This window comes from Schistocerca cancellata, chromosome 7 (genome assembly GCF_023864275.1).
Source record: "Schistocerca cancellata isolate TAMUIC-IGC-003103 chromosome 7, iqSchCanc2.1, whole genome shotgun sequence".
NCBI classification, from domain to species: domain Eukaryota; kingdom Metazoa; phylum Arthropoda; class Insecta; order Orthoptera; family Acrididae; genus Schistocerca; species Schistocerca cancellata.
In genome coordinates, this window is record NC_064632.1 from 342,246,963 (window position 1) to 342,260,524 (window position 13,562).

Below are 13,562 nucleotides of genomic sequence, written 5' to 3' on the forward strand. Positions count from 1 at the left end.
AGTAACATAAGCAGTGGATTACATGGAATTGACATAATTAAAAGTGTGGAAAGTGAAAGTGATGCTGGACAATCCTACAAACCAGGAATTTATCGTAATAATGAGTTTAAAAAAATGAGAACTTACGTTATTCATGTCTTGTGGTTCTTTCTGTGTGGTGATGCTGATGATAAGTTTGCAGACATTGAGGTAACGAGAGTGGACACTGCACAGCCTATCAAGTAACATCAGCAAACTCTTGGAACGGGGGAGTATCTCATATGGGCCATGTTGATCTACATATTTCTGTAACAAAAATTACAAATGTGGTATCATTTTAGATACTCAGAGGAGACTACAAAGAAAAAAAATATTTAATAACGCAGGAGGGCACAAATAAAACAAGGACTAGAAGGAAGGGAGATTTTTAGAGGAGCAAGAATAACGCAAACAATTGGACATTCCTATTTAGTGTTCAAGAGTTTTTAACATGGGATGAACATCTGCAGTAAAGGGGAAAAACAGTTACAGTACTCCTGTAAAGGGCCTGTTGTTGATACCCTTACTAAATAATCAATTATAACTCCCACTTCTGGTTGGTACCATATCACTAGCCTTCTGGAAGGTCCCAGAAAGGAACATTCCATGCCAAAAAGTGGGTAGTATTGATACAAATAGTACACTAGAGGTTGTGAATCAGAGTGCCTCCACAGTGCTGTCAAAGAATAACCAACAGGAAATAGATGTAGACAATACAGAGGATGAAGATCTTTCTAATATGACGCAGTTACTTTTGCAGCTGACAGAAAGAATATCTAGAATACCTTAAGAAAGTGCAGGCTAATCTTGCTAAGTGTTCTGCTGTAAAATAGAATTAATAGTAATGATAGTGCGAAGCTAACTTTGCTAAAGACTTTGCTGATTGAATCTGAGGAAATCTAAAATGTACAAATAGACAACTGAAAGGAATGCAGAGTAGTACAGCTAAGAAGTTCAGAGAAGAGAGGTCAGCTTTTGTTCAGTATCAGAAATAGTTAATTAATAAATTGCAGCAAGAGATACTAGACTGTCAGAATCATTCTGCTGATCTATTTCCGCAAGGTGTTGTGGGTATTAAAGAACAAGGTAACAAACACACCAGTTCATCTACAGAAATAAATAAAACAAGACAGTAGCTTGAAGACTGTATGGTGACCAACATCCAAGTCACATATCAACATCTTTGTTTTCCAGGCTCTTTGGGAGCAGTCCATGGTCTCAATGCAACACTGTAAATATGTGTGTACCGGAATAGCTAAATATCATTTGTGTGTGCTGTTTGAGATGCTTCATTAAAAATATTGCTGAACCCATCATGATTGTTGGATGTGTGGCAATGAACAGCAAGACATTGGTTGAGTGAAGATGGTGGAGCTACAATGGTGACAGACATAAATGACGTGCAGTGGGCACCCAGTAGCCTACTCGAGGTCGACCTATTATGCATGTGCAGAGGAGGAGTCCAAGGCTGGAAGCAGTGGAAAAATGAACCAGTGGACCTGGACAGCTGACGAGGACTGTCAACGCAGCATTTGGCTAATAGGGCATCTTCACAATGGCATGATGATACATGAGAGTGTTTGTGATGTGATTTTGTTGTTTAAAATGTTGAGAGCTTGTTGAAGATGATCAAAAGTCCAATATCATATTAAGAAGAAGTGCAAAATGTTATTTACATGTCATCATATGTTTTCTTTCAGTAAATTTTATAACAAATAAATAAATAAAAATACTCACATTTTGTCTTATACAAAACTTTTTTTAATGGTTGTGATGTTATGCTTATAATTAATACTTCGTCAATGAGTGATTTAGTGATCAATCAGTAAAAGAGATGGATAGGTCAGAAAAGTAACTTCAAGCAGTTTCTTATATATGTAAGCAATTGAAATCTCTGCATAAAGTGCATTTAGTGTCCTCACCAGCAGACACCATGGTGGAGGCAGACAAGCTGCCATTGGGAACACGACACGATAGTGCATGTAGTATGGTCAGACCTCCTAGTGGGTTGCAGTAGGCCAGGTGGGCCAGTGCCCAGATTGAGCAATCACAGGCCTCACCTTGTACTTCATGCTGTAAGTTGATGCGAAGTGCTTACCTGTTAGCCATCTGTTCCTGCCATGTCTAAGTCATTCCCGTGGCTGTCTTGACATGGGTTTGGTCTCTCTGCTTCCTGCAGATTGACCTACATGGCAGATAATTTTCCTCTCAAGGGTTTCTGTTTCCCAGCTATTATTAAGCCACTATCAGCATGTGAAATATCTACACTAACCGTATAGTGTAGCGAAGTTGTCATACCTGTGCAGTTTCTAAAGTGGTCATGAGAATGGGACACTTTTATGCCCATGATACATCTATTTTTTTCGCCCCCTTCTCCTAGTGTTGACTTTGGCCACCATGGATCCAGCATTTCTGCAATGCTGGCAGAAATGGTTGCACCAACAGAAGGAGCATCAACAACTTCAGCATCATCAGCAACAACAGGAACGAGTGCAGGAGTTGATAAATCAGTATTCGGAGTTGCTTCATGTCCTTGCCTTGCAGATGTGGGGAGGGCCAGGCACTCACTGTGTAGTTTTCTTCAGAGCCCCTACCTTCCTGGATGCCATTTGCCAGTTTCAGTGAGTCAAATGAAAGGTGAGAGAATTACTTGCACCGTTTCTTGCTGCTTTGCCAGGTAAGGCATATCATTGAGCCAGTTGATAAGACTGCCTTGTTGTTATCCAGAATCATGGGTTCATATGAATTTGTCCAAAATTTAAAGCCTTCCACTGAGCCTGAGGAACTCTCCTTTGATGAACTTTGTTGATTGCTTAACCAGTATTTCAGATGTAATCAATTCAGTCAGCAAGAGGCTCTTGTGTTTCCACTGGGTAACTTGTTGAAACAAATTCTGTTGGATTTTCCGTTGACAGCACATGAAGTCACAACTGCCACAGTCACTGACCCACTTTTTGGAAAAATCATTTTGATTGTCCAGTTGCAGTGGATAAAGTACAAAACATGCTGTACATTTATCCTCCTATGTGGATGGCTCAGTGTTTTCCAGAGGTTCCTCATGCTTGCCACAAAGGAACATGCTGTCAAATGGTTATTCACCAGACATTGAGGCCTTGCATACTCCATTTGCTGCATGTATCAAACTGGGGTATGACTCTTATGAAGATAATAGCATGACATTACGTCTGCTGGCCAATGGTTGGTCATGACATCAAATGTCTGGTGCAAACTAGTGGGGCTTGAGCACAGAACCAGGCTGCAAGTTGCACCTGTTCTCTCCTCAGCCACATCCAGGGCACCCTTGAGATAGGGTGCACATTGATTTTGCTGGTTCATTTTTGGGCAGCTTGTGGTTGTTAATGATCAATGCAGTTGTCCATTTTCCTGCACATAGGCAAGCTATTCTTCCTTATTGACTGCCATTATTCAGGCATTGCCAGTTATTTTTGCCACTGACACATCTCCCAGGACTTTCGTGTGATAGGAAATTTGTGTCACAGGATTTTTAGAACTTCTGCATTCACAGTGGTGTCTAGCATCTGACTACCGCCCCATTCCATGCAGTTTCTAACTTGTAGGTGAAGAGCTTCTTGTGTACATTTAAGACCCAAATGAAGAAGTCCATTTCTAACTCTTCCCATGACAATGCAATGTCAACTTTTTGGCTATGTACCAGTCAGTGGGTGCAGTCTAGCAGAACATTTGCATGGGTGGCATATGTGGGGTCTCCTGCATTTGCTGCACCCTGAGCTGCTTACATTGGACCACTGTGGACCACTGAATTTTCCTCATGGGGCAGTCGTTTGGGCCTGGTCCTTTACCCAGCAGGTGGGATGGTTGCTGGGTCTGCTGATGGGCCACAAAAGTTGGTAATTGTTTATGGTGGATCTCACCACAGAGCAGCTGACCCACCATGTAATCAATGCACCCACAACCTGTCGGGACATCATCGTTGTGGGCTTCTGATCAACAGGGTGGCAGGGTTGACCATGACATTGTCTCAGGTGAGGGCTGCTATTTGCAGTGGCGTGCTTCTTTGTTGCCACCCCCTCCACTGTACTCCAGTCACTTGCAGTTTCACCTCCCAGTGAGCCTCACACTTGCACCTACCAATATCGATATGGAGCCCATGGATTTGGTCCCCACCCTTCTCCCCCCACCCACCCTTTACCTCCTCTACCTCTTGCCCCCCCCTCCCCCCCTCTCTTGCTGAAGGAGGTGGTGTCACATCTATTGCTGCCAGTGGACCCACCATTGACTCAGTCACTGAGCTCTTCCAGCAGATCCAGCTACATTGTCATTGCTACCTTTGGAGGTCTGTTTGCTGCCAGGTTCTCCATGGTCATCTCCAGTTCTGTGACAGAGGTCACAACCTGACAAGCCTGGTCATTCCCAGCTCTAAATGACATTTTAAGAGGGGATTTAATACCTCTGCCCGTAGACATTATGGAGGTGACAGACAAGTTGGCATGGATAGTGCAGCAGGATAGTAGAGGAGGGAGGGCACACGTGACAGTATGGGTAGAGTCACTGGTGGAGATGTTTACCTGTGGGTGGCAGTAGGCCAGGTGGGCTAGTGCTTACCTAGAGTTAAACCACTGCAGATGTTGGCTTGCACTTCATGCATTGTGTTGTTGCTGAGTGTTTTCCATCAGCTGTCTGTGCCTGCTGCATGCTGAGTCATTCCTGTGCCTGTCTCTTCATGGGTTTGGGGTCTTGTCTGCCTGTAGATTGACCTGCAAGGTGGGTTCATTTTCCTCTCACAGGGTACTGTCCCACAGCTACTACTGAGCTACTATTGATTTGTGTAGGATCCATGCTGACCGTGTGGTGTAACGTAATTGTTATGCCTGTGCAGATACTTAAGTGCAGAATAAATTTGAGGTTTGATAGGAATAATGGATTTTCAAAGGAATAAATTTCAGGTCAAACCAGAATGCTGAATACAAAGATTCATGTAAGGGTTTCATTTCATGGAGATTTGGATTAAAATGTGTCTAGCTATTTCTTTGTCTTATGTTCAAGTTTATACAAGTTGTAATGCATTTAGATTTTTGTTTAACCTAACAGGATGCAGGTTTGACTTTGAGAAAGCCTTTTGTATGTTTTTAATTCAGGGGGTTTTTCTACATTAAAATTTACTTTTAATATCTGATCAAATGATCTTATAAGCCTAGATCTTGAACAAGTATAAAGCATTTTTTCCTGTCTATATCTGTTGCTACATGGTCTATCAATGTAGAAGATTGTTTGGTTACTGTAGTGGGACACTTTACAAGTGAAGTCATGCCCTAACTGTACAAAACATTTAAATAGTCATGGGTGACATCGTCTGACTTCATTGTATTGATATTGAGGTCCCCACAGATGATTATACTCGTTTGTGACAAGATACCTTAGCTAGTGTCTGATTTAGTTTCAAGAAAAAAATATCCACATTACCACTCAGTGATCGGTACACACAAATTACTATTAATTTTTTTTACATGCTGTGTTCTGTTACTTCAATAACTGAGAGTTCAAAATGTTTATCAACACTTAATGCAGTAAGGTCATTTCTGTCTAAATGAGATACCTCTCTTCACATAAATACATGAAGCCCCATCTTTACTAGAGACTCTACTGTAGAAACAAATACCTTCATATGATGTTAAAGTTAAATATGAGTTTTCATTTCCTTTGCACCAGTGTTCCATAAAACACACAACTGAGCTGTCTAGTGTTTGTAATTTTACTTCTAGTTGCTGAACTTTGTTTTTCATGGATTGTATATTCTGGTGAAGTAGGCTTACCAGATCATTTGAATCGGATATTAAAATTAATTTTTGTGTAGAAAAGCACTCTAAATTAAAAGTATACAAAAGGCTCTTCTCAGAGTCAAACATGCATGAATTTTCATCACAGATACAATATGAAAGGTGGGAGGAAGTCTATGCGGAAATGAATGTGAACAAAATGTTTAATAGTTTCATGTCCATTTTTAAACTAAAATTTGAGGAAGAATTCCCCAAAACTTTACATACCATTACAACTTCAGAAAAAAATAACTGGATAACAAAGTGTATCACAAGAGAATCTAAAGAAAGGTACTACTAGATGCTAAAAAACTTACAAACCATAAAATACTATTGCAGGCAGAACAAAAGCAAAGTAGCCTGAAATATTATAAAGTGGGAAACAGCAAACACAGGGCACAAACATCTGAATTCAAAATTAAGCACAAAAATAGACAAATGAACCACCCAAAAGAAATAGCTAACTCTGTAAATGTGCACTTCAACAGCATTGCTATGTAATTACATTACAACTTTCCAGACACATATATCTTAATCACGCAGAACAATCCACCAAACTCAATGGCACTCTATCCAGCAACTGAGAAAGAGGTCACACAAGTTATACAACAATCAAAAAATTAAAAAAAAATTCAACTGGTCTAGATGAAATCCCAGATTGTGTCCTTAAAGAATGTGCAAATTCCATAAATGCTCCATTAACAAAAATAATCAATAAATCATTCAAATCTAGCTGTTTTCATAAGTACCTAAAAGTGAAAGTAATACCCATACTTAAAAATGGTTATGCAGAAAATGTAGAAAACTACAGACCAATCTCTCTACTATCCACCATTTCCAGAATTATTGAGAAAGTAATGAAAAATAGATTAATGCAGTATCTAAATGCATTTAATCTTATTTGCAAAGAACAAGATGTATAAGGGCACTGTTTGTGTTGTTGCCCCAGATGAAAATTAGATGAAATATTTGTCAGGATTTGTAAGCGTTGGGTCCTTGAGGTACAGTAATACACGAACGCCGAGAAGTAAGTTTAAACAGTTTTACTAACAAAGGCTGATAGTAAAATACACATGCTACATGCAACCAACATCACTGTGTCTGACGATGAGCTAAGAAAAGAGACATATTTGCGCCCGAGGTCACGCTAGTTAAAATGGCGTGCTGTGGGTGGCGGCCAGTCACTTAATCCCTGTGTCACACTGTGGCCAGATGCACGTATACTGACCGAGCAAATTGTCAGCATTCCAGATAGATCAGCTGGTGAGTGCATGTTACATATTGTACGGTTGTGCACAACCCGTAGACACTTACACCGCCCTCCCCAGAGGAAAAGAGCAACCATAGGTGGCTGACGAGCATGTGTTATGTACCGTATGGCTGCGTGCAACCCCTAGACTCTAACACATGGTTTAAGGCCAAAAACAGGTACAGAACTGGATATTGCACAGCTTACAAAGGTCATTCTTGAGGCACTGGACAAAGTGACCATGTGAATGGAATTTTTTTGGACTCATAAAAGACATTTGAGACAGTGGACCACAAATTTATTACATAAATTAGAGTTGCTAGGAATAAGAGGTGTGGCTAAGAAGTGGTTTAAGTCCTACCTAGAAAACAGGATGCAGTGAGTTGAAATTTCACATATGTCAGAAGGATTTCCAGTAAAACACTTATCAAATCCAAAAAATATTAATGTAGGCATCCTGAAAGGTAGTATATTAGGTCCAATACTTTTTGTTATTTACATTAATGATTTCCCATAGAGTATCAGGTGTGGGGAAAAAATCCTATTTGCTGATGACAGAATAATAGTGATCATAGGCAAAACTCCAACATGTTGTTGTTGTGGTCTTCAGTCCCGAGACTGGTTTGATGCAGCTCTCCATGCTACTCTATCCTGTGCAAGCTTCTTCATCTCCAAGTACCTACTGCAGCCTACATCCTTCTGAATCTGCTTAGTGTATTCATCTCTTGGTGTCCCTCTACAATTTTACCCTCCATGCTGCCCTCCAATACTAAATTGGTGATCCCCTCAATGTCTCAGAACATGTCCTACCAACCGATCCCTTCTTCTAGTCAAATTGTGCTTTCCTTGCATTTCTGAAGAAGAAAAATTTGTTAACATCGAGTATAGATTTAAATGTCAGGAAGTCGTTTCTGAAAGTATTTGTATGGAGTGTAGCCATGTATGGAAGTGAAACGTGGATGATAAATAGTTTAGACAAGAAGAGAATAGAAGCTTTCAAAATGTGGTGCTACAGAAGAATGCTGAAGATTAGATGGGTAGATCACATAACTAATGAGGAGGTATTGAATAGAATTGGGGAGAAGAGGAGCCTGTGGCACAACTTGACTAGAAGAAGGGATCGGTTGGTAGGACATGCTTAACTTTCAATGTTAATCACAGACAAATGGAGAATGTACAATTTTCATAAAATATGAGTTCAAATTATAACACGTGTAAATGAAATATATGCTAAAACTGGTCACCATTAAAAGTTTATTCATACCACACAAATAAATTACAAAGAACAACAAACTGTTCCAAATATAGAATCCAAGAACAGATTCATATATTATGTAATAAGAACATGTTTCATTGGTAATTATTTGCTACCTCTGAAAGCAAGGGAAAGAAACACAGAAGGAAGGAATTTACATCTTTCAGTTACTTCACTACTCACTAATCACAGACACACTCCACTCAGTTACTTGCTATAACTTGACCCATGCCTGTCCCATGACCCATCACTTACATCAGTATCCTTGGAGGTGGTCACCCTCCGTCATTGTACATGAAAAGAAAAATGCACAAAACACCCTAGTTTAGCACACTAATAATTATCATAACTAAATATACAAGAAAACACTTTATGTGGCCTAGTAATCATTATACATGGTCCAGTCACATTAATGCGACCACCACCTATGTTCAGCATCAGCATGCAATAGCCATTCGCAGACAGCAGGTGGCGGCACTAGCAGTCTGGGGGATGTGAAAAACGGTGCAGTGTTGTAATGCAGAAACTGGGCAGTTTATCATTTTTCTTTGGGCTAAGGGTAAAAGCTTTTCCAAAATGGCGAAACTGTTCATGTGCTGCCATGCTTAAAGTATACCTGGCATGGTAAAATGGTGCTAACCAAAACTGGCACCAATGCAACTACTGTGCACCATGGGACATAGATACCAGGAGTAAACAATGGCTGCAGAGAGGTGCACAGGTGAACAGATGTGCAACATTGAGCAACTGACTGCCAGATGAACCAAGAGGCTAACAATAGAGTCTCCTCAATGACTGTTCAGTGAATGTTGCAGTGAATACTGCAACTGGATGTCCACTGGGGGCAGAAAGTAACCTTTTCAGATGCATGGTGTCGTATGCTCCATTGGCATGAAACATCTGAAAGCAAACACCCTGCAATAATCACTGGAAGGTTCCAGACCAGAGGAGGGAGCATTGTGCTCTGGAGAATGTTTTTGTGGCATTCCCTTGATGGTCTTGCCATTCTGGAAGGCACAATGTACCAACAAAAGCATGGGACAATTTCCACTGCTACATGCAGCTTTTTTTCCCTCAGCTTGATTGCATCTACTGGTAGCATAATGCAACATGTCACACAGCTCACAGTGTATGGACTCCCCTGGCCACCAACATCCCTGGTTTTAAAACAATTCACGAATCTGTGGAACCACCTCGATTGAACTGTTCTGGCCACAGATCCTCAAATGAGAAACCTAGCGCACATGCCGTGGCACTGGGGTTGGCATGGTTCCACATTACTGAAAGTACCTTCCAGGACCTCTTTAACTATTCCTGCATGTCTTGTAGCAGTCTGCATTGCAAAAGGTGGTAATTCAGGTTTTTGTAGGATTTTCACGTTAATGTGACTGGATAGTGTACATATTATACATACATGCATTTACTTCTCAGATGGACACTGAAAATAGCTAAACTAATACAAAGAGGATGCGAACTGAGTCCCTATAAACAACAGCATGATTCAAATTACTCTCCAACATGACAAAGAATATATTTTTTAACATGCCACATAAGGGATAGAATCATTACCATAACCTTGTTACATGTTACTAGTTATGTTAAGGGATGGAAGTTGTTTTAGATCATCACATTACTTCATTCAGATCACATTACTATCTTCACTAAACCCAAAAATTAAATTCTCGTGGCATTGCCAAAATGTGACTTATCATTCACTTGTGTCAGAATACTCATATCCTATCTTAGTGACTTATTTAATTAGCAAAATATTTTTCCTTTAGTGTATCATTGTTATCTTAAACCCCTAGTACTAAAAAATGCAATTTAGTACATTTTCAGTAGCATGTAAAACCAAATGGGCAGTGGCATATAATGCACTTAGGTATTATTTTTCTTAAAGCATTACTCTTTCAGTTAATTTTCCATTTTCAAGTGTTATGGATTACACATGCTAATAGTACCAAAAGTTGTGTAGTTCACAAAGATGTTCTATTACACAAAAACCATATCTTCATATGTACAGTTAACATTTCATAATTATTAACTCATGCCTGTTTGTTCAGTCATATCATTTGGATTCCGATCTTGTTATTTAGAGTCACCAAAATGACACTGACACGAAGTCATGTCCCTAACCATTGGTATCCTATCTACCACATTTCTCATTACTTCTCATTATTACTTCATTATTTCATCAATGTATCATTACTGTTTATATCCTTGCTTCATTACTTTCTTCAGTACTCCATTACTTAAGAAATAAACACCTGCTTTGATCCTCCTATACAAAAAATGAATCTGCAGAATAACACTTCCACAGTAGTAAATCCTGATATTATGTTTAAACTCCACTTTCACCACACAACAGGCAAATATCAGTTTATAGACTCATTGCTTCACTGTATACCATCATATTACTTTAAACTTAGGCCTTAAGGGCCACATAAACACAAAACTACTTCTCCATTCCACACACATTACTGTCGGTGACTAAATTTTACCTTTAATCCATTTTACTGATACCTGAAGGGCAACAGCAAGATACATTTAACTGCAAATGAACCTTTCCATAAGTAACTGCACTGAGACAACTTTTATGTGTTATCTCATATAGTACTAAACCATGTATTCAAGATATTCTCTCTGCACACATTTAGATGCACAACTTAGATCTTAAATATGATTTGCAGATACTCTTACATTTTTATATTCTGGCACTTGTTCTATTTTACATTTACATTACATTTTGGCTGAAAGAAATTTATTAGTACTGAAACCAGATCACATCATTCAAAACCAAATGTAAACAACACCTTATCCATCTAACAAAATGTAATATATGTACTGCAGGCCTGGGCACAGCATGCCAAACCTGATGTGCGCCATGAGTGGGCTGGGGCTCAGCCTGTATCAGCTTTGCTCATTCCTTCCTGCAAGTACTTGGTACAGTGCAACATTTCATTTAGTATTGCGGTGTGGCATTTTTTGGTCAGCACAACTCTCTTCACTTTGGCAGAATCATGGTGTCAGCGCTATTTACCATTTACCATTGGTTCATGGTATGATGGACGCTCACATGTCCAGTGCATGTTTGCACAAAAAGAAAAGTTTAGCAGTCTATCATCACACGTTTTAAAAATGAATGTGAATGACAGAAGAGAGGGATGAGAATTCTCAATATATAGTATGCAGTCATGTAATTGATGGGTACTGCAAATTTGATAGGAAACAATATTACAGTAACTCACAGAAAGAATTTAAAGATTTATTTGGCAACGAAAGAGCACAGACTGCAGTGATAACCAGATGGGATTCATTGTTTAATATAACAAGAAGAACTTTGCACTAAATTTGCAGGCATGCAGCAAGTGAAGGTATTGGTGGTATGAATAGTAATTTTCTGAAGTTGCACATGTTATTCCACTGTTCGATATTGGTTAAGTCAAGGAGCAAACCTGATATGATTTTCCAAATTAAAATATATTATTGTTGAATTTATGAAGGAAAAAGGAGTGCTGGAATGAAAATTAGAACATCCAGAATGGATTGCAAACCTCACATTTTAAGTGACTGCATACTAGCTCCAGTAAGAAATTGCAAGATGAGGAACAACTTCTTTCTGATTTGATGGAGATGCGTGTTATCGAAGGGACATGTTTTGACAAACACAGTCCAATTCCCTAAGCTCACTTCCATTAAAGAAAATATGAGATTTAATGAATTTATTGTGGCCTTCACAGAGATTGAAATGTTTCCTGTAACAACACTCTCAATCTTACATCTGTTTTCGAGCTGTTCTTCAGACCATTTGCTGTTTCATTTGAAAGTGACCCTATGCATGTGCAGATGTAGGTGATTGACCTGCAATGGAATTTCCATTTTAATGCAAATCCTTTGACATTAAAACTGTTGAGGAAGTTTACATTGCTCTCCTTAGAGTCTCCACATTTCCATAATGAGGTTGCAGAAGTTCTACAATATTTTGATTGATATATTTATGTGAAAGACTTTTTTTGATTATGAAACTAAGTAAGTCACAATTGTGCGGCAATGTGAGTGCAAATGTCTACAAAATTGTCTGCGTCTATCCATATGCCAAAGTTTGTACCAGGTAAAAATTATGTCTTTAGTGTTTCAACAATAAGTAAATAATATTGAAAATTTGTTTTGTTTGTGATCTATGTTTTTGGGAAAAGTGAAATGTAAAACTAAGTCATATGTAGTGCAGCTGCAGTGCCATTTAAATATGGCGTGTTTGCGGTTTCCTCTCTCTACCTTTCCTCACACTCAGATAGCATGGTGTGTCAGTGGAGGAAATGTTCAATGAAGCTGAGCGCTGTGGCACTTGTGCCAAGGCATGGCCCGTGAGCCGCAATCTTTCCTGGCCTTGATGTACTGTACACTATCAATGCTTCCATCCACTTATAGTCACATTACTTCTGATCATTAATCCAATATAAAGTAACAGCACAAAACAAACTTTCATCATATATCTTCTTATACCAAAGGTCATGCAAAAGTTGAAGGCAATTACTTAACTTACAAGCTACTGACTGGATAGTAGAAGAGGTTGAGTGATACAGGGAAGAGGAAGAATGATATTACCCAGCTCATGGAAGCATTATTGCCACATAATGTATTCATTAAAGAACAGCATAGTCTGTTTTGACTTCCATTAAAGGATTATTATTTCCAGTAACAACTTTCTGATTGACCCCCAGATTCTGAATACCAACATTATTTACTTGCACTGCATCCAAAATTGGTTCATTGTTATTCTCATCTATGTATCAGTATTTATATCAACAATTTTCTGGACTATACCCAGATCATTAATTTGGTTAACTATTTCTAATACTTGGACACATTCATTTTTAGATTGATTAACTTTAGGTTTCCTTTCTTGCAAATTAATTGCATTACTGTTAATCATCAAAGTTTCATATTCTTTCTCAATCTGGCATCCACTGGTTACCTACTATTTCAGGAACTTCATTTATTACTTCTCCACAGTCTACTTCAACATCAGTAAAGACATCAACATTCACAACAGCTTTCTGTTCCCCACAGCCATTCACACAAGTATCACATTTATTCATTGTTTCACATACATCCCAACACTGCTAGTCAGTCTTGCCTGTTCCCACTACTATCACTGGTAATTCATTTATACAGCTGCAAATTGGCAAAGCTTCATACTAATTTTCCTTAATAGGCTCATCAACCTGGCTGACTATTTCATTTA

At 38.9% G+C, this 13,562-nt stretch overlaps 1 protein-coding gene across 3 annotated transcripts in view; it reads right to left on the reverse strand.

The window, feature by feature from the left end:
* Positions 1-13,562, reverse strand: part of LOC126092521 (lipase 1-like) — a 228,809-nt gene that overhangs the window by 72,228 nt on the left and 143,019 nt on the right. For 2 of the 3 annotated variants that reach the window (XM_049908148.1, XM_049908147.1), the window contains exon 5: positions 127-285. The exons of the other annotated variant lie outside the window; for it this stretch is intronic. In XM_049908148.1, coding sequence (XP_049764105.1) covers positions 127-285 — 159 coding nt within the window. The remainder of the gene's footprint in view (positions 1-126; positions 286-13,562) is intronic. 3 annotated transcript variants of the gene reach the window in all.